At 43.4% G+C, this 22959-nt stretch overlaps 1 protein-coding gene across 1 annotated transcript in view; it reads left to right on the forward strand.

Annotated features, from left to right (window-relative positions):
• The window catches only part of LOC145349379 (NAD(P) transhydrogenase, mitochondrial-like), a 109328-nt gene that overhangs the window by 80681 nt on the left and 5688 nt on the right, over window positions 1-22959 (forward strand). The window contains exons 18-20 of the mRNA XM_080197901.1: window positions 5086-5167; window positions 15155-15273; window positions 21688-21803. Coding sequence (XP_080054027.1) covers window positions 5086-5167; window positions 15155-15273; window positions 21688-21803 — 317 coding nt within the window. The remainder of the gene's footprint in view (window positions 1-5085; window positions 5168-15154; window positions 15274-21687; window positions 21804-22959) is intronic.

Raw genomic sequence — 22959 nt, forward strand, 5'->3', positions numbered from 1 at the left:
TGTGTTCTTTAAACTATTATAAAGAGAGACTGAATATAAAGAAACAGCACCTAATTGAACTAGACAAGGAGACGTCAGCCTCAAGTCTAAATCTGCGCCAGTTTTGGGTGGGTGTACAGTGCTGTGGGTTGAGAAAACATCCACTTCATCTGCGATGAGGCCCCAGGCCTCATTTAAAACCTGCAGACTGACTTCCTGCCTATCCTGGACAGCGGAAGTGTTAGGAAACTTGTCATTACGTTGTCAGATTGGGATCCCGCAATTAGGGGAGTTAAGTGATTGCAGGAGGAGAGTCTGACCTTTCATTGTGGGACCTGAAGGGGCATCCTCGCTTTTTCTGGCTCTACATGGTAAGTAAAATTCATCAATTCAAAAACATTACTTTTTGGTGACTCTTTCCTTTCCTAAACCACTTTGATGCCGGATTGAGCTGATGGGACACATTGAAAAGCTTCCCAATCAGATTGCACCATAAAATATATAGCAGTGGGATTCTCATGACATCATCAGTACTCACTATCCCCTGAAGGGATAAACAGTTCAGACCAGAATTCTTATCTCCCCATTTTCCTGTTTCTTTTCCTTCAGGGATGCATGCTAAACGTCTGATGTATTTTTCCTCCTTAATGTAGGTTAGTTAAATAAATCTGGAAAAAAGTTAGTCTTGGTAATGATGACTATGAAATTACCGGATTGCTGTAAAAACCTGTCTAATTCGGAAACATACAAACATACATACATATTAAAATACAAGTTCAGAGCAGGAGAAGGCCGCACAACCTTTGAACCTGCTCCATCAAGCAACAAAATCATGGCTGATCTGACTGTAACCTCAATTCCAAATTCCTGCCTATCCTGATAACATTTCATCTCCTTGCTTATCAAGAAACTATCTACCTCTGCCTAATAAATATTCAAAGACTCAGCCTCCAAATGTCTGAAGAAGAGATTTCCAGAGACTCATGACTCTGAGAGAAAAAATATCCTTGGATGGGATTTTCCAGCTGTACTCGCCCCAAGGTCAGAGATTCCCACCCGAGGTCAACAGACCTTTGTGTGGTCTGCTCCTTCCCACTGCCTACTACAGACGGGATGGGAAAATTCCACTCCTCATCACTGTCTTATTTTTAAATAATGGCCCCTAGTTCCAGATTCCCTGATAAGAGAAAACATCCGCTCCACATCTGTCCTGTCAGTGCCCCTTAGGACCTTCTTTGTTCAAATTAAGTCACCTCTTATTCTTCTAAACTCCAATGATACAAGCTTAGCCTGTCCAGCCTCTTCTCATAAGACAACCCACCCATCCCAGATATTAATCCAGTAAATCTTCTCCAAACAGCTTCCAATGCATTTACATCTTTCCTTAAGTAAGGGGACCCATACTGTACAAAATACTTCAGATGTGTTCTCACCAATGCCCTGAAACATAACCTCCCTATCTTTGTATTGAATTCCCCTTGCAATAAACTATAATGTTCTGTTAGCTTCATAATTAGTTGCTATACCCGTATACTAACCTTTTGTAATTCCTGCAGGGGAATACCCAGATCCCTATGCATCCCAGACCCCTGAAACCTTTCAGCATTTAGATTAAAAGCTTCTTTATTCTTTCAGCCAAAATGGACAATTTCATATTTTCCCACATTGTATTCCATTTTTGCCCACTCACTTAGCCTTTCTATACCTCTTTGTGGACTACTTATGATCTCTTCATGGCTTATTATCCTGCCTATCTTTATGCCATCAGCTAATTTAGCAACCATACTTTTAGATCTCTTCATCTAAATCATTTATATAAATTGTAAAGAGTCAAGGCCCCAGCACTGATCCCTGTGGCACACCTCTTACCAACCAGAAAATGATCCATTTATGTCAACTGTTTCCTGTTAGCTAACCATTCTTTTATCCATGCCAATTTGTTCCCTCCTAGACTGTGAGCTTTTATGTTCCACAATAACATGATGTGGAGCCTGATGAAATGCCTGAACATCCACTGGTTCCCCTTGATCCATGAAACATGTTACTTCTTCAAAGCACTCCAGTAAATTGCTTAAACATGATTTCTCTTGCATAAAACCATATCTGCCTGATTACCTTGAAATTGTCCATGTGACCTGCTGTAACACTTTTAATAATAACTTCAAACATTTTCCCTGTGTCAGATGTTAAGGTAACTGGCTTATAGTTTCCTGGGGGAGGGGGTGATCTTTCCAGAATTTGAGTGTCAGGCTCAGTCAGAAAACTGGTATGTTTTGTCTTCAGGTTTTGAGCCTCTTTAAAATAAATGAGTGAGTGTTGTTTACGCCGTCGCTGTGACGGTATGGGGACTCGTAGAATCAGCAGCAGAGATCAGAAATAAAAATAACCTTCCTGTCCTGTAACACCACCCCCCCCACCCCACCAAGACCATGGAGATATCAGGCGGGGGTTCCTCCCGTCCCCCAACAATCGTTGTTGGCATTCTTCGCACCCCTCTTGACAGTCATCACTGGCATTTCAACTCCTCAGTGACCACTCCTGCCCTGCACTATGGAACTTCCAGTTGGCCACCCTTGGTATTGTGTCTGGCAATGCCAGCCTGTGCCAGGAAACATTGCCAGGGCACTGCCTGACCGTATCCCTCTGTTCCTGGGGCTGTGCATACCTCTGCGCCCTCGGAGGTGATGTAATATTGGCGAGGTATGAATATTTAGGGAGGGGGGGATCATGGGGGGAGGCCTGCTAACATTTAAATTCATTAAAATGTACTGAAATCACGCTCACTTCCATTACGTTTCTGGCGAGGGGGTGGAGAAAATCGGAAATTGAGATCTTGCCGGTGAGATTTGTGAATTTTGATCCTGTCCGGATTTCACACCCCACCTGTGATCCCACGTATGAAGAATCTGGGCCTCAAGATCCTGCCCCTGGTTTCCATCTTCTCCCTTTTTGAATCATTCAAATGAAATCTTCAATCTGGGGAATTTTGGAAAATTAAAGCCAACTATCCAATAGCCACTTCTATTCAGACCCGAGCATGAAGACCATCAGGGCCTGAGGACTTGTCAACTCATAACTCCAACAATTTGCTTAATGCCACTTTCCTGTGATTGTGATTTTCTGAGTTCCTTCTCTCCTTCCAAATCCCAATTTACAGCTATTTCTGGGATGTTACTTGTATCATCTACACTGACGACTGATGCAAACTACCTGTTCAATTCACCTGCCATTTTCTTATTTTCCCTTATTAATTCTCCTTACTCAGTTAGTATAGGGCCAACACCCACTTTGTTAATTAATTTTAAAATATCTCTCTTGTACACTTAGTCTCCCCTCCTTATTATTCTGTTAGTTATTCTTCGCTGTTTTTTGTATTCTGCTCAATCTGTTTTTTATTCATTCATGGGAAATGGGCATCGTTGGCTGGCCAGTATTTATTGCCCATCCCCAGTTGCCCAAGAGCAGTTGAGAGTCAACCACATTGCTGTGGGTCTAAAGCCACATTTAGGCCAAATCAGGTAAAGGTGCAGGTTGCTTCCCCTGAAGGACGTTGTTTTCCAGCAATCGACAATGGTTTCATGGTCATCAGTAGATTCTTAATTCAGGATATTTTTAATGAATTCAAATTTTGCCATCTGTTGTGGCGGGATTCGAACCCCAGTTCCCAGAACATTAACTGAGTTTCTGGATTAATAGTCTAGTGATAATACCACTAGGCCATCACCACCTGTGAATCCTCTGACCTGCCATCCATCTTTACACAATTACATGTTTTTTCTCTAAGTTTGATACTGTCTTCAGCTTCTATAGTTAACCACAGATGGTGGGTCCTCCACTTGGAATTTTTCTTTCTCACTGGAATGCATCTGTTCTGTCTATTCTGAAATATCCCCAGAATGTCTGGCATTGCATCTGAATTGATCTACCCCATAATCTAATTTGCCAATTCACTTTCACTCGCTCTGATTTCATGCCCTCATAATTGCCGTTATTTATGTTTAAAATATTAGTCTTAGACATGATTTTCTCTACTTCGAACTGAATGTAAAATTCAGTCATATTATGTTCACTGCTCGGTAGCAGGAGTAATTCATTAATTAGCCCTATCTCGTTGGGCAGTACCAGATGTAGCTCTCAGGTTGATGCAAGAATGTGCGGTTCTGAGAAAGTATCCGGAAACATTCTAAGGATTCCTCTCTTCGGCTAGCTTTTCCCACTTGATTTTCCAGTCTGTAAATTAAAATCCTCCCTGATAATGACTCCCGATACCTTTCCGACAGTATCCTTGTAAGAAATCCAGTGTTCTTATGTACAGGTGATCTACTTGTAATTCCAAATCCATAGTGCTGTACTCAGCAAGCTACCCAATTGTATTCACAAAGGCAACTCACCACCACCTCCTCTAAGGCAATGATGGACCATAAATGTTGGCTCAACTAACATTGCCAAATCCTGTGAGTGAAAAGTAGACACGAGGAATTCTAAGGTAAATACATTGCTCCCATGTCTCTCCTACTATCATCTGCAAATTTGAATGACTTCCATTTGATTTCTGTGTCCAAATTGGTAATATAACTAACTGATCACTGATCTCTATCGGGCATGCACTCCATGCACCCTTTTCATTCCCATCACCTTCACCTTGACATTGCTTCTCTAATAAGCACCTACAGCAAGCCAGTTGCTTACTCACATCTAGGTTTAACCTTGAACTCGAACTGTCTTCAGTTTTGGTCACAGCTTGTTCATATACAGACATTTCTCCCTGCAAATAGACTCCATTATTTCACTGATATTAACGTGAGACTGAAGAAGGAACTGGAAGAGAAAAAATGAATGCAGATCAGATGTAATACATCTCTACATCCAAATATATACCTACTGTATAATTCTGTAACTTCATTGAGATTAAACAGTGGCTTTGTGGTAAATGTGAACCTTTTAAATAAAGTGTCCAAATTTCATTTTTTTAACTTTGTTTAACATTGTTGTTTTATGACTATAATTCTTGAAGCCCTAATTGAAAATAAAATTGTGAAATAATAATGATAGTAATAGTTGAAGAATTTCATTATCATATTTTGTAACATTTTATATCTTTTATAGGATATGGTCTTTGTGCTGCTAAGGCTCAGTACCCCATTGCTGAACTCGTGAAAATACTCATAAACGAAGGAAAGGAAGTTCGGTATGTACCCTCCAGAAAACATCTGGCTTGTGGGTTTAGATCTGTAGCCACTTTTCAGCCTCTTACTCGGTTGGCTAGCACTGTCATAGCCAGAGCGTAACCTGTAATGGCTTCTCTCCTCATTCCAGCACCATTACCGACAGCATTCAAAGACACGAGGCCCTATGTTACCATTTTGATTCTAAGAGCTGGGTGGATTTGAAATTGGGAGTGTTTCAGACCCATCCTGAGGTGCTCCCATATGCACTGTTCCTACAAAAATATCAGCAAGCTCAAATCGCGCTGCAGAAGCCTGTGGGCAGGGCTTAGTGGCCCGAAACTCTGCAGCTCTGATTGGCGCCTTCAACTGCGCATGTGCAGAAAAAAAATAATAGAATGCTGTTCCCAGCCACATCCCTCTCGGGCCGAGTAATGCCTCCCTCTGCCGCTATAGACATTGCCCCACCCCCACAACATTACTGACCCTCTTATCCCCTCACCCTCTCCGCCACCCAACTGCTTGCAGGCCTCTCTCTCCTCCGCCACTGATCTCAGGCAGAGTGGTACTGGACTCACCTCTCCCCCCACCAATCTCTGGCAGAGTGGCAGCAGACCCACTTTTCCCCCCCTGATTTCAGGCAGAGTGGCAGCGGACCCCCCCTTACCCCCACTGATCTCAGGCAGAGTGGCAGCGGACCCCCTTTTCCCCCCACCGATCTCAGGCAGAGTGGCAGTGGGTCTCCCTTCCTCCCTCCCAATTTCTGCCAGAGTGGCAGTGGGCCCCCTTTCCCCCCACTGATCTCAGGCGGAGTGATCCACTTTCCCCCTCCCCCCAACTGATCTCAAGCAGATAGCCTACGGATGTTCAGCACTTACTTCCTTACTAACTGGAGCGCCCGAGTCAGACTTATATATGCAGCATGTCTGTTTCGAACCAATCCTGGATGGGCGAACGTGGTGATAAAGGGGGAAGTGCCGGTAAGGTTGGGTGTTTAGCCCATTAAGTCAATGCATGCAAATGCATTTAAGTGGCTGTCATGCATCTTTTGGGTGCTTTCCCAATCATGGCCATTTTCAGGCCTTGGTAAAAGGGGAACCAGCACAGAAGCGGTGCAGATCATGCTACTCGCCTCACGCCTGACTTTACCAAATTTTCACGCCCAAAAACGGGTACAACGTGATGGTAAAATTGGGCCCACAGTGTCAGTTCCCATCTGGATGCTGACAACACCCAGCTCTACCACACCACCACCTCCTTCCGATGTCACTAAATTATCAGACTATCCAAAACCAACTGCTGAGGAGCAGGAATTCTTGAACTTAAATATTCAGAAGACTATGAAGTCTTTGGTCCCTATTAAAAACACAGTTTCCTCGTGATCAACTCCATCCTGTCCTTGACAACTGTTTGAGATTGAAACTTACTGTTCATAACCTTGGTTTCATATTTGATCTTGAGATAATCATAGAACCCTACAATGCAGAAAGAGGCCCTTCGGGCCATCAAGTCTGCACCGAACACAATCCCACCCAGGCCCTACCCCCATAACCCTACATATTATACCCACTAATCCCTCTACCTACGCATCCTTGGACACTAAGGGGCAATTTCTTAGCATGGCCAATCAACCTAACCCACACATCTTTGGATTGTGGGAGGAAACCGGAGTACCCAGAGGAAACCCACGCAGACACAAGGAGAATGTGCAAACTCCACACAGACAGTGACCCGAGCCAGGAATTGAACCCAGCACCCTAGAGCTGTGAAGCAGCAGTGCTAACCACTGTGCTACCATGCCACCCCAGCCATACAGTGACACATAAGCTTCCAGCCATACAGTGACACCATCACCATCTCCAGAACACCATTCAATTTTGCCTTTGCCTCAGCTCATCTGCTGTTGAAACCCGTTATTCATGATTTTGTTACCTTTAGACTTGACTATTCCTCTATCTAACACAGTCCTGGCTGGCTTTCTGTGTTCCATCCTCACAATCTCTCTTTCCTCCTCATTGTCAGCTGTCCCTTTATTCAAGGATAACATCTATTCAGAGTTGCAAGTTTTTAAAAATTCATTCATGGGATGCTATGCCAGCATTTTATTGTCCATTCCTAATTGTCCTTGAACTCAGTGGCTTTGAGGCCATTTCAGAGGGCACTTTTAAGAGTCAGCCACATTGCTGTGGGTCTGTTGTTGGATAAAGGCCAAACCAGGTAAGGACGACAAATTTCTTCCCCTGAAGAACATTAGTGAACCAGATGGATTTTTGCAGCGATCACCGATAGCTTCATTGTCACTATTGCTGAGAGCAGCTTTCATTTTCAGTTTCATCTGCAATGGGTTTTGATCCTGCATCCCCAGACCATTAGCTTGGGCCTCTGGATTACTAGTACAATGACATTACCGCTATGCCACCATCACCCTGGGCCCTTGGCTCTGGCTGTGGCCCTCAGAGCAATCAGTGAACTCACCAGTAAACAAAACTCAGAGCTGGTTGGAAAGGGTGATGCACTCAGGAGAATCTAGGACTGCCTGGCTGGTACTTGCCTGTTTGACAGTAATCCATTCCCTCTGTGCCTGCACCCTCTGTGTGACCATCTCCTGAAACATGCTCTCAGGAAAGCAACTGGCCTGGATGGGGTACCTGGACGTGCACTCAAACCTTGCACAGATCAGCTGGCGGGGATATTCACAGACATCTTCAAACTCTTACAACAATCTGAGGTCCCTATCTGCTTCAAGAATATGACCATCATCCCGGTAGCTAAGAAAAAACAAGCAGTGTGCCTTAAAAGCTGTTGGCCAGCGGCTCTGACGTCCATCATCATGAAGTGCTTGGAAAGGTTAGTCATGGCATGAATCAATTCCAGTTCCCCAGACTCCCTGGATCCACTACAGTTTGCCAATCGCCACAACAGGTCCACAGCAGATGTCATTTCCCTGCACTCAACCCTGGAACACCTAGAAAGCAAAAATACCTATGTCAGGCTCCTATTTATTGATTAAACCTCAGCCCTCAATACTACTATTCCCACAAAACTCATCTCCAAACTCTGTGGCCTGGGCCTCAGCTCCTCCCTCTGCGACTGGATCCTGAAGTTCCTAATTCACAGACCACAATCAGCATCTCCTCCATGATCATCCGCAACACCGACTGAGTTCTCAGCCCCTACAATAATCCTTATACACCTATGACAGTGCGGCCAATTTCCTCTCCAATCTGATTTTCAAGTTTGCTGATGACACCACCATAGTGAGTTGGATCTCAAACAATGACCATACAGAGTACAAGAATGAGATAGAGAATCTGGTGAATTGGTATGGCAACAATAATCTCTCCCTCAATGTCAACAAAATGAAGGAGATTGTCATCGACTTCAGGAAGCATAGAGGAGAACATGTCCCTGTCTACATCAATGGGAATGAAGTAGAAAGGGTCGAGAGCTTCAAGTTTTTAGGTGTCCAGATCACCAACAACCTGTCCTGGTATCCCCATGCTGACATTATAGTTAAGAAAGCTGACTAATACTCTCCTTCGTCAGAAGACTAAGGAAATTTGGCATGTCAGCTATGACTCTCACCAACTTTTACAGATGTACCATAAAAAGCATTCTTTCTGGTTGTACCACAGCTTGATATGGCTCTTGTTCTGCCCAAGACCGCAAGGAACTACAAAAGGTCATGAATCCAGCCTCCCATCCATTGACTCTGTCTACACTTCCCACTGCCTCGGTAAAGCAGCCAGCATAATTAAGGACCCCATGCACCCCGAACATTCTCTCTTCCACCTTCTTCCTTTGGGAAAAAGATACAAAAGCCTGAGGTCACGTACCAATTGACTCAAGAACAGCTTCTTCCCTGCTGCTGCCAGACTTTTGAATGGACCTACCCTGTGTTAAGTTGTTCTTTCTCTACATCCTAGCTATGACTGTAACACTACATTCTGCACTCTCTCGTTTCCTTCTCGATGAATGGTATGTTTTGTCTGTAGTGTCAATAATAAATCAAATCAAATCAAACTCTCAGCCTAATGAACATGCTGCAGTGGCATCGGCCAGCTGCTGCTCAAGCTCTGAAAACGAAAGCTTGAGCCTCTCCAGCTGACAATGCTTCCTTCACACTTGTTGCTCAGACATGAAGTGTCCTGGTATTCCCACGTTGCACAGGAGGAGCTTTTATGGGTCTGTGGTTCCCTGTGGGCCATGCCTCCATTTATTAGACGCCTGTCTAAACTTCCCAAAAATAAATTTGATCCTGAAGTTATGGACAGGATAGAGGGTCATTTCAACAGCACTATTTGCATCTTACCACCTGTCTATAAATAGAAGACATTTTGAATTAATTTTTATAAGAATAAGAGGTAGCACATTCTTAATCCTCTCAATTTTTGTGTGAAACAATTTTATTTACAACCCCACAGCAAACTTGAGTTATGATTTATTCATGAGGTTGGTTTATTTTATACATTCAGAAGCCCTGATAAGGAGTATTTGCAATTTCCCACTCTGCATTCACACAGTAAAGGGAGGGATACTGGAAAGGAGGTTCACAGTACAAGGTCTACAGAAGACTAAATATTGATTCACAAAGCCTCAGAGTGCGATGAGGAATTCTTTCATTGAAAAATAGTTGAAGTCGGCTGGTATTTGTGTGAGTTGGCTGGTTCCTATTTGGCAGCTTTTCCTATTTATCTCTACATTAGTACATCATTATGGCTGCAATCAGGTGGTAATCTGATGAACATTTTGCAAGCAAGAGGAGGCAGTGGCACAGTGGTATTGTCACTGGACAAATAATCCAGAGACCCAAGGTGGTGGTCTGGGGACCCGGATTTGAATCCCATTACAGCAGATTCATAGCATCATAGAATCCCAACAGTGCAGAAGAAGGCTGTTCAGCCTATCAAGTCTGCTTGGACCACAACCTCACCCAGGCCCTATCCCTATACAGATTCTATACACATTTGGAACTGAATGATCTTATTAGTGACAGACAGCATGGTTTTGTATGTGGAATGTTATGTCTCACTAATTTATTTGCATTTTTTGAGGAGGTGACAAAAACGATTGATGAGGGAAGAGCTGTGTATGTTTTCTACATGGATAATTTGACAAGGTCTCTCATGGCAGGCTGGTACAAAAGATTAAAGCTCATGAGATCAAGGGTGAATGAGTTAGATGGATTCAGAACGGGTTTGCCCATAGAAGACAATGGGTACCGGTGGAAGAGTGTTTTTCTGAATGGAGATCTGTAACTAGTGGTGTTCCACAGGGATCAGTGCTGGGACCTCTGTTGTTCGTAATATATATAAATGACTTGGAAGAAAACATAGCTGGTCTGATTAGCAAGTTTAGTGATAAGATTGTGGATAGTGATGAAGATTGTCAGAGAATACAGTAGGATATTGATAGGCTGAAATATTGGGTGGAAAAATATCAGATGGAATTTAATCTGGACGAATGTGAGGTGATGCATTTTGGTAGATCCAATTCAGACGGCTATAAAATAATGTCAGAACCATCAGGAGTATAGACAGAGAGATCTGGGAGTAAAGGTCCACAGATCCTTAAAAGTGGCAGCACAGGTGAAAAAGGTGGTGAAGAAAGCATATAGCATGTTTTTCATCAGACAGGCCATTGAGTATAAAAATTGGCAAATTATGTTACAGTTGTTACAGTATAAATTATGTTACAGCATAATTGTGTTACAGTATAAAACGTTGGTTGGGCCACATTTGGAATACTGAGTCCAATTTTGATCACTGCACTACCAGAAGGATGGAAGTTTTGGAGAGAGTGCAGAAAAAGTTTACCAGGATGTTGCCTGGTATGGAGAGTATTAGCTATGAGGAGAGGTTGCATAAACTGGGATTGTTCTCTCTGGAAAGATGGAGGCTGAGGGGTGACCTGATAGAAGTTTATAAAATTATGAGTGATATAGATGAATAGTTGGAAGCTTTTTCCCAAGGCAGAAATGACAATTACAAGGGGGCACAAGTTCAAGATAAGTGGGGAAAGGTTCAGTGGGATTTGCAAGGGAGGTGTTTTACACAGAGGGTGGTGGGGACGTGGAATGTACTGCCAAATGAGGTGGTTGAGGCAGTTACATTAGCCACATTTAAGACTTAGCTTGATAATCTTGAACAAATGGGGAATAGAGGGATATAAGCGGTTGGTAAAGATAGGTAAACATGATCGGTGTAGGCTTAGAAGATCGAAGCATCTGTTCCTGTGCTGTACTGTTCTTTGTATAACTCCATGCATTTGCCCAACTAGTTCCCCTGACGCTAAGGGACAATGTAGCATGCCCAATCCTCCTAACATAGAACATAGAACACTACAGCACAAACAGGCCCTTCGGCCCACGAGTTGCGCCGATCACATCAACACCTACCAACCTACAGACCTATCTATAACCCTCAATCTCATTAAACCCCATATACTCATCCAGAAGTCTTTTAAAAGACCCCAGCGAGTTCGCCTCCACCACCACTGACGGCAGCCGATTCCATTCACTCACCACCCTCTGAGTGAAAAACTTACCCCAACATCACTTCTGAACTTCCCTCCCTGTACCTTAAATCTGTGTCCTCTCGTAGCAACCATTTCAACCTGGGGAAATAGCCTCTGAAAGTCCACCCTATCTATTCCTCTCAACATTTTGTAAACTTCTATCAGGTCGCCTCTCAACCTTCGTCTCTCCAGGGAAAAGAGTCCCAGCTTCCTCAACCTAACTTCATAAGGCATGCTTCCCAGTCCAGGCACCATCCTTGTAAATCTCCTCTGTACCCTCTCAATAGCTTCTACATCTTTCCTATAGTGAGGCGACCAGAACTGCGCACAATACTCTAAATGAGGCCTGACAAGGGTCTTATAAAGTTGCAGCATTACCTCCCGACTCCTAAACTCAATCCCTCGATTAATGAAGGCCAGTACACCATACGCCTTCTTGACCACCTCCTCCACCTGCGAGGCCGATTTAAGAGTCCTGTGGACCCGGACCCCAAGATCCTTCTGCTCTTCAACACTACTAAGACTCTTGCCCTTGACAAATCCATGCTGACTATTCCTGATCATGTCAAACCTCTCCAAATGTTTGTAAATCTTGTCCCTCAGAAGCCTCTCCATCAGCTTACCAACCACTGAGGTCAGACTCACCGGTCGGTAATTTCCCGGGCTATCTCTGTTCCCTTTCTTGAAAATAGGGACTACATCCGCAATCCTCCAATCCTCCGGAACCTCTCCCGTCTCCATTGACGACGCAAAGATCATCGCCAGGGGCTCCGCAATCTCTTCCCTCGCCTCCCACAGTATCCTGGGGTACATCCCATCTGGTCCAGGCGACTTATCTACCTTGATAGAATTCAAAAGTTCCAACACATCCTCCTCCTTAATATTCACGTATTCAATCTTTGGACATCTTTGAACTATGGGAGGGAACTAGAGCACCTGGAGGAAACCCACGCAGACAAGGGGAGAATGTGCCATCTCCAAACAGCTGGGGCTCCATTGGGAATCGAACCCGGGTCACTGGCGCTGTGAGGCAGCAGGGCTAGCCATTGTGCCACCGTGCCATTCAAAAATTTGAAATTTGAAATTTGGAATTAAGTGTCTAATGATGACAATTGTCAATTGTTGTAAAACAATTGTCGATTGTTGTAAAAACCCACCTAGTTCACAGAGTCGTCCTCATCTGGTCTGTCCTACATGTGACTCCAGACCCACAGCAATGTGATTGACTCTTAAAAGTGCCCTCTGAAATGGCCTAGTGAGCCACTCACTTCAAGGGATGGGCAACTCAGTTAGGGATGGACAACAAATGCTGGCCCAGCCAGTGACACCCACATACCATAAATGAATAAAAAATATATCTTACTACATATTATGGATTTATGATAGATACAAGACTTCTAGTTAAGTAGAAGGTAAAGTGTTTAGTAAGATGTTTGGGCAAGGCTGAATGTAGCATTGATCTACTCAAGTTGCTATGATTATAGTGGAACACATTCGTGCTGGAATTGGGAGGGGGGGAGTTCCTCCTTGCTCTCTGTGGTCTGCTATAGTCACTTTGGTGGGAGAGTGTCACAGATCTTGGGGAAAATGGCTGTTACCGCACTTCCATTGAGGATTCCCTGGCCCCTTGCTAATCCTATAGCGCAATACGAAAGGCCTGTTTCTGCACTGTAGGGTTCTATGTTCTATTAACCCTGATGTGAAACATGCAGGCTGCAAAGTATTCGTACTGTCAGCTTGACTGTTGCAGGCAACTTTGTGGAATGTTTTCAAGCCACTCCAGTACATTAGCTGAATTCAGATGGGAGATGTAACTGTATTATTTCATGCTGTTTTTTGTTTATTAAATCTTCTAATCTGCTCAGTATTAATCATATCCCAATAAAGCCAGTGGTTCAAAGAGTTGCAGATGGTCCTTTATTGATGAAAACAGTGATTCAATTATTTCAAGTGTCCCAGTGGTATTAAGTATATTAGTCTCAGAATTATTTATCTGAGCATTAAAGCCCTCATTTTTGAGGCTTGCAGCTTGGTACATGCAAGAGGTTTTTGTGCTGGCTTCATAAATGTGGCAATAATATTAAAATTGGGTTTCAATTTCTGCTTACCCAATTAAACTTAATGCAGGGGGAGCCTGGGACCTGGTTAAAAGTAACCTTCTTGAAAACAGATGACAGTTTTCAGCTGGTCAAATAATATTTTAAATTATATTTTGATTACATTTTGCTGCATGCAAGTGTTGGCCTTGCCAGGTAGCCAGACACTACTTTGTTGTACTTATTCACAGTAAGAAGTCTCACAACACCAGGTTAAAGTCCAACAGGTTTATTTGGAATCACAAGCTTTCGGAGCGTTGCTCCTTCATCAGGTGAGACAAAGAGCAGCGCTGCCAAAGCTCGTGATTCCAAATAAACCTGTTGGGCTTTAACCCGGTGTTGTGAGACTTCTTACTGTGTCCACCCTAGTCCACCACCGGCATCTCCACATCGTGTTTATTCACTCATGGTTGTCGTTCTAAATTGTCCCGTTCAAAGGGGCATTCCTTCAGAGGCTCCAAGTATGTTGCAGGTTTGAGATTTAGGAGAAGAATTCATGAGAGTTAACAAATGTGCCTGAAATTGTTCATGAATCATTGGGTCTGCATCTGTCACTATCCCAGCCCACCAATTGTAGGCCCCTGCAAACATTCCCTGTTGATTTCTGTCTTCTGTCTCAGATGGGGCTCTGTTGGTTTCACACTTGCCTCTGATTCACAAGGTTCAGGGTTCCCGCTCCAGGGCTTCAGTGTAAAAAGTCATGGTTGAGTGCAGTACTGAGAGAGGTGCCATCTTTTGCATGAGATGCTCAAATGACGTATGATGTGCCAGCCTGTGTGCGTGGATGGCATAACTTTGAAGAAGAGCCAGGGCAATTACCCCAGTGTTCTGATAAATATTTATACCTCAATCAAACATGGCAAAAATTAGATGACCTAGTAATTAACATATTACTGTTTGTGGGAGTAACAGAATGCAAATTGTTTATTGCATTTCCTACTTTACAACATTGACTACAATTCAATAAGTACTTTGTTGGCTTTAAAGTGTTTTGAGTTGGCAGGTGGCTGTGAAATGTGCTTCATAAATTCACGTCTTCCATAGTTTCGCTGCCATTACTTCACAAGATCGTGTGGGTTGCACAAGATTTCATTGAACTTCTGCCATTGAAATAGTTGGCATGTTCCGACTCTCCCCCATATCTCTTCAAGTTGGAGCGAATGGGAAGAGAAAATAAAATTCATTACTTGGTGCTGTGTACTTAGTATCTTCCTGTTGGCTGATAATTTTAATTGTTTGAAGTGACAAGACTATTGAAATGCTTTGGTCAGGCTAAACGTTAGGGTTATAAGACCAGAAGAACTGCTCTGTTAAAAGCCTAAAGGTTGTTTAGGACTTAGAAGATTTGTGAAGGACTGCCTGGATTATTTAGTCACATATGATTGTCTCTGAACCCAGATTTGGAATCCACCCTGTTGCAGGACGGATGCCTGGACAGCTGAATGTGCTGCTTGCTGAAGCTGGAGTTCCATATGATATTGTACTGGAAATGGATGAAATCAATGCAGATTTTCCAGGTAGGAATTTAAGTAAAGGTGCTGTCCCATGGATTCTTATGTTAACAAACATGTTGTATCTTTGGGCAGGATCTTTGGGCCCTGCTGTGGTTGTGAATAGTGGGCAGCCAATTTCCCAACCTCATTCCTGGTGCAGGCCATTTTTGCCGCTGAGAGTTCAGGGCCAGGCAGGACTACACGCGTCAGCGAGGCAGGCAACTAATTCTGCTCATTGAGAGGCATGTTAAGGGCACTGAGAGGAAGGCAACTGGGATTTTCCAGTCACCTTCAATTTCCTGTCATGGCAGCGACAGGCTGAGGCCCAGGACTCCAGAAAGGCCTCCTTGGCTAATACAGAGTGAGTTCAATCACAGGCTGTCCTGTAAAGGGATTCCTCCTTGTGTGGTAGCCTGGCTGCCTTGACTGCTTTTATTTAAATGTTTTATAACATTGGGCAGAGAAGTACAGCTCAAGGTGAGTGAAATGCTAGACAGAAGTTGGTGATCAAGCAGTGAAAGCATACTCTGAGGAGTGATGAGAGTACCAGTCTCTCACTCGGCCAGGGTAGCAGCTCCCCTGTTTCACTGATCAAATACTTTCCAGCCTGTCAGTTTCACTGAAGACGCACTCGTCACAGTGCACACACCTTGGTGACTCTGGTGAGTTGCTGATAGCTTGGGAGACCCATCTGTTCAAACCAGAATCCTTCATGGAAACAAAAATTAATGACTTAGAATATTTAAATGCTTCCTTGACAGCTGCACGGGGAAACTCCTCTCACTTTCAAACCCACCTCAGTGAAATCTGGAAGAAGACTGAACGATATCAGGATCCCGATCTGGTCTCACATTTAAGGGATTTATCTTCTTGTACGCACCCTCTTTGCCTGAAACAACTCAACCCTATTTGTCTGTCATTGCCAAAAAAAAATTCTGGTAATTCCTGTGGAATTGGAGAAACATGATAAACCCATCATAGAATCCCTACAATGCAGAAGGAGGCCATTCGGCCCATCGAGTATGCACCGGCCATAATCCCACTCTGACCCTATTCCCATAACCCCACATATTTACCCTGCTAATCTCCTTGACACTCGGGTCAATTTAGCATGGCCAGTCAACCAACCTGTACATCTTTGGACGTCAATGTCGGGTGTGGAATGATTCCACAGCCCTGAAAGTTCAAAGGCTATAAGGTGCTATCCAGTTTGTGGACAGGTAACTTTAACTTCAGGCTGCAGCTGCAGCTTGTGCACTTCAGCCACGTAGTGTTCTTCACACGGCACTCAAATGTTAGTAGTTCTTTTGGGGGGAAAATAGAACTGAGTGAATTAAATCTTGTGGTCACACAGGCATTTTTATTTGCATATTTCTTGAGCTGAACTTCTTTTAAAAGAAACATTTTATTTATTCTTCTGAGTAATGGATAGGTCAGATTTTATTAACTTTGTGAAGATTTTACTAGGCTGGAGCAAGGCAAAAAAAGGCCAACATACCATGTTTAAAGGGCACTGAATAAGTACTTGGCTGTGGTTTTCACTTCTAGTTCTGAATTATATGTGCATAGTACAGCTAGTTTTTTGGACCGGCCTATACAATCATAAACTTAAAACATTGGAGATACAACCTCAATTCCTCTGTCCATCTGATCTGTTTGCTGAATACATGGCTACCTCTGAATGGAAGGAAAATCCCAGTGATAGGTAAATGCTGTGGACACTGAAGTAGACAGTCCAGATTATATGGAGTTATTCATTGTTAATGGAGCACTTTGTCCTATGTACCAGTGAGTAGGGTTCATGTGGGGATGATGGCGTTGGGCTGGGGTGGGCATAGTAAGAGGTTTCATAACACCAGGTTAAAGTTCAACAAGTTTATTTGGAATCATGAGTTTGGGATTCCAGATAAACCTGTTGGACTTTAACCTGGTGTTGTGAGACTTCTTAATGTACCAATTAATAAGGGTTGGGGGGTGTGGTGGGGCTTGGGCCGGGGGGTGGGGGGGGGAGGAATAAACTGCAAATCTGATTTAAAAAATCTTAAAAGCTGGAAATCCAACAGAGTCAACATTTGAAAGGAAAGATCTTCAAGGTTCCATTCTTCAATAGATCAAACAAAGAACAAAGAAAATTACAGCACGGGAACAGGCCCTTCAGCCCTTCAAGCCTGCACCAACCATGCTGCCCGACTTAACTAAAACTCCTGCCCTTTTGGGGACTATATCCCTCTATTCCCATCTCATTCATGTACTTTTCGAGATGCCCATTAAAGGTCACTACTGTATCCGCTTCCACTACCTCCCCCGGCAACGAGTTCCAGGCACCTATTACTCTCTATGTAAAACATCTGCCGCGTACATCTCTTTTAAACCTTGCCCCTTGCACCTGAAACCTATGCCCCCTAGTAATTGACTCTTCCACTCTGGGGAAAAGCTTCTGACTATCCACTCTGTCCATGCCTCAAACTCCGTCACTCCAGTGAGAACAAACCAAATTTCTCCAATGACTCCTCATAGCTAATGCTCTCCATACCAGGCAACATCCTGGTAAATCTTTTCTGTACCCTCTCCAAAGCCTCTACATCCTTCTGGTAATGTGGCGACTAGAATTAAACACTATATTCCAAGTGCGGTCTAATTAAGGTTCTATAAAGCTGCAATGTGACTTACCAATTTTTAAACTCAGTACCCCAGTCGGTGAAAGCAAGCATGCCACATGCCTTCTTGACTGACTTCTCCACCTGCATTGCCACTTTCAATGACCTGTGTACGTGTACACCCAGATTCCTTTGCCTGTCAATATTCTTAAGGGTTCTGCCATTTACTGTATCTTTCCCATCTGTATTAGATTTTCCAAAAAGCATTACCTCACATTTGTCCGGATTAAACTCCTTCTGCATCTGTCCGCCCAAGTCTCCAACTGATCTATATCCTGCTGTATCCTCTGATGGTTCTCATAGCTATCCGTAAATCCACCAACCTTTGTGTCGTTTGCAAACTTACTAATCAATCCAGTTACATTTTCCTCCAAATCATTTTATATGTGTTACAAACAGCAAAGATCCCAGCATGATCCCTGAGGAACACCACTTGTCACAGCCCTTCATTTAGAAATGCATCCTTCCACTACTACCCTCGGTCTTCTTTGACCAAGCCAGTTTTGTATCCACTTTGCCATCTCACCTCTGATCCCATGCCACTTCACCTTCTGCATCAGTCTGCCATGAGGGACCTTGTCAAAGGCCTTACTGAAGTCCATGTAGACAACATCCACTGCCCTAACCTCATCAATCATCTTTGTCACTTCCTCGAAAAACTCGATCAAGTTTGTGAGACACGAGCTCCCCTTCACAAAATCATGTTGCTTCTCACTAATACGTCCACTTAATTCCATGTTGGAATAAATCCTGTCTCGAAGAATCCTCTCCAATAATTTCCCTACCAGTGATGTAAGGCTCACTGGCCTGTAATTACCTGGATTATTCTTGCTACCCTTCTTAAACAAAGGAACAACATTGGCTATTCTTCAATCCTCTGGGACCTCCCCTGTAGCCAGTGGGGTTAAAAAAAATTCTCTCAAAGCCCCAGCAACTTAAAGCCCCAGCAATTACTATTTAAAGGGCGAAAAGCTGCAGTATGCTACGGTGCAGAGGGACCTGGGGGTCCTTGTGCATGAGTCACAAAAACCCAGTCTGCAGGTGCAGCAGGTGATCAAGAAGGCGAATGGGATGCTGGCCTTTATAGCGAGGGGGATAGAATATAAAAGCAGGAAGGTCTTGCTGCAACTGTACAGGGCATTGGTGAGGCCGCAGCTGGAGTACTGTGTGCAATTTTGGTCGCCGCACTTGCACAAGGATATTTTGGCCTTGGAGGGAGTGCAGAGAGCAGAGGCTGATACCGGAGATGAGGGGGTTAGACTATTAAGAGAGACTAAATAGACTGGGTCTGTACTCGTTGGAGTTTAGAAGGATGAGGGGGGATCTTATAGAGACGTATAAGATAATGAAAGGGATGGATAGGGTAGAGGTAGAGAGATTCTTTCCGCTCAGAAAGGACAGCAGGACTAGAGGGCACAGCCTTAAGATAAGTGGGGGGCATTTTAGAACGGAGTTGAGGAGGAACTTCTTCATTCAAAGGGTGGTGAATCTCTGGAATTCTCTGCCCGTTGAAGTGGCGGAGGCTACCTCGCTAAATATATTTAAGTCACGGGTAGATAGGTTTTTGGTAGGCAAGGGAATTAAGGGTTATGGGGAGAAAGTGGGAAAGTGGAACTGATCCACTTCCGATCAGCCATGATCTTATTGAATGGCGGGGCAGGCTCGAAGGGCTAGATGGCCTACTCCTGCTCCTACTTCTTATGTTCTTATGTTCAATTTCCTTCCTTGCCTCTCTCAGTATTCTGGGGTATATCCCATCCGGCCCTGGAGACTTGTCTACCTTAATGATTTTCAAGAACCCCAATACCTCCTTTTTGATCTCAACATGACTCAAACTACTTGCATACCCTTTCCCAGACTCATCATCCACAAAGTCCTTCTCTTTGGTGAATACTAACGCAAAGTACTCATTTAATACCTTGCCCATTTCCTCTGGCTCCACGCATAGATTCCCTCCCTTGTCCTTGAGTGGGCCAACCCTCTCCTTGGCTACCCTCTTGCTCTTTATATATATATAAAAAGCCTTATGATCAGGGTGATGAAGAATTAAATCAGAAATGTTAATCTACCTTTCTCATGGAGTAGCTAATTGACCAACTTTGCATGTGACAATTTGTCTCAGTGGTAGCATTTTAACCAATATCAGTAGGTTGTGACTTTGTGTACTGTACTTTACCTTACTTATACAGTGAAGGCACATCGGAAAGAAAAATGTAATGAGGATGAATTAAGTAGGCAGTTGAAAATGTGACAGAGAAGGATGGATCTTACTAATGGTTGGGTTTATGCAACATTTTTTTTCCCAGTCTGACAGTTGAGTACAGTCTTGAGAAAGCATTCTTATTACATTCAGTGCAATCTCCAAGTGAAATGTTCAGCTGAAGCTCTATAATGGAAGACATAATGCCTATAGCATGACACAGAGATGGGCTAGGTGTTCCTTGAATGCCTTGGCCAACATTTCTCCCCAAACAATAATGCAAAAAAATTGATTAATTGGCCAAACATCTAATTTGTTGTTTGTGAGATCTTTTGGCAGAACTTCAAGGAGTGATATTGCCACTCCCTTCCCACGCACTTACACACGGCGTTCTTCTTTTCATTTATTCACAGGATGTGGACTTTGCTGGCTCAGCCAGCATTTACTGCCCATTCCAAATTGCCCTTGAGAAGGTGGTGGTGAACTGCTTTCTTGAAGCACTGCAGTCCTTGAGGTATAGGTATATTCCCAGTCTGTTAGGGAGAGAATGTGTGATGTGGGGTCATGATGTGGGTATGCCGGCGTTGGACTGGCGTAAACACAGTAAAAAGTCTGACAACACCAGGTTTTAGTCCAACCTATTTATTTGATAATATTCTCACTAGCTTTCGAGGGGACAGCCTCTTCGTCAGGTGAATGGAGAGTTCTGGCCTCAGACAGAGCATATAAAGCACAGCAGGTTAGGTGTAAGGATTCGCATTTTAATCAGTAATCTCTAAACTGTCTGTGCTTTATATGCTCTGTCTGAGGCCAGAACTCTCCATTCACCTGACGAAGAGGGTAACCCCTCGAAAGCTAGTGAGAATATTATCAAATAAATAGGTTGGACTAAAACCTGGTGTTGTCAGACTTTTTACTGATGTGGGGTCTGCAGACGAGAGAATCCAGTGGAGGTGTTTTGGGGGTTTAATACTTTAGATATAGTTGCTTAGCAGTTAGGAGTGGGTTTCAATTCATCTAATATTTCCTGGATTTTTATTCCGCTAAGAAAGTTGGAATCATCCAAAGTCTCTAATTTAACTTGAATGATTCCTGGTGCAGGGTAATTGCCATTTGCAAGTTTGAAGTTCTTTGGCAATTTCCATGAAGTCCATGCATGGGGTCACCCCCGTGCATCTTCTGGGTTATTTCCTGGAATGACCTTTCAGACATCAGCAGTTCTGGGTCCTTGTGTGCAAGTTCAGCTGCTTCTTTTGCTTTTATAAAATTAATGATATTGCTCTTTCCGCAGACTATCTCATTAGTCAGGTAGTATTTTGAGAAGTCCTGACCATGCCACATAAGTATATTTATTTGTGTAACATGCTGTTAACCCCAGGCTACCACCCAGACAGTTTTGCCTTGTAACTCCTTCCCCTTTGCCATGATCACTTCAATCTGTACTCAACCACTACATAGTTGAGATGCAACTGTGCCAATCTCTGATGGTAATATCAAAATTCATCTTCAACTTCAAAAAGACAACTTAGATATTCATCTGTTTGCAGCTTCTTAGTCTTAAATAATCCCTCCTTTGTTTAGAAACTGACCTGGTGCTCGTTATTGGAGCAAATGACACAGTTAATTCTGCAGCTCAAGAAGATCCAAATTCAATCATCGCTGGAATGCCTGTGCTGGAAGTCTGGAAATCTAAACAAGTGAGTAAAGAAGGCAAGAAATGGATGAAAAAGGATCTTGCCTTATTGACGTGCTATAATTGAAATAAAAGTACCGTTTTACAGTCTGTGTCGCTGCCAAGGCTCCTGCATAATGAGCAAATGGGTAAGGTTTGGAGGGTAGCCATGCTTCAAACAAGCCTTCAGGTGCGATGGGAAAGGAGAAAATTTGCACGGGTGGAGAAATTTGAGGAGCTGCTGACAGCGATGATAAAACAGTCCCACAGATTGTGAAATGAAGCAAAATCTTTTTTGTAAGTTTGGTTTGAACCTCACCTCAAACACATCAGGGCAATTGGCTCAGTGGCAGGAGGCAGATGGTGATGGTCAGAAATTGTTTTTGTGACTGGAATTCTATGTCTGGTGGCGTACCACAGGAAATGGTGCTGGGTCCTTTGCTGTTTGTACATTAATGATCTGGATGCGAATATGGGGGGTATAATCAGTATGTTTGCAGATGACATGAAAATTAATGGCATGGTAAATAGTGAAGATGCTCAGGGGCTGGTCAGATGAACGGAAGATGTATTGGAGGACTGGTACCCATTGTTGATTGACAAATAGAGAATGTGGGAACAGCATGCAGGTAGTAAACTTAGAATGCATTGGAGCTGGTGTAGGCTGGACAATCAATGCACAGTTAATTGGAGAAATCTGGTTTAGAGATCACAAAAAGCAAAGTCAAGACCTTCAGCTGCAGTGATGGATAGGAAGTAAGGCATCCAAGGGTAGAGGTATGCAGTTCTGGTAACATCCTGGAATTGGTGTTTGAATTTCAACTGTATGTGAAACAGTCTTGCAGAGTCTATAATTCAGCTCAAATAATGTAGCAGCGAGATGAATAGAGTTAATGACAGGGGAGTGGAGATGTTGGCCAGGGATTTTAACGTGGGAGTTACATATAAAAGTTGCTGAGTGACCTGATTTATTTCACACTTACTGTGGTCCAAATGAAATGTGTTATCAACACATGTCTGAATACAGATGTATTCTAAAGGGAAACATTATACCGCATATTTTCCTCTTCCCTCACTCATCTAATCCCCACCAGCACAAAACAAAAGTGTGGCTGATGTGTTTATGCAAATATTAGATTTGACCTCAGAGAAAGTAAAAGCACACAAGTGTTCTAAATATA

The sequence above is a fragment of the Carcharhinus amblyrhynchos genome, chromosome 1 (genome assembly GCF_965287045.1).
Source record: "Carcharhinus amblyrhynchos chromosome 1, sCarAmb.v2.hapA, whole genome shotgun sequence".
In the NCBI taxonomy this organism is placed as follows: Eukaryota; Metazoa; Chordata; class Chondrichthyes; order Carcharhiniformes; family Carcharhinidae; genus Carcharhinus; species Carcharhinus amblyrhynchos.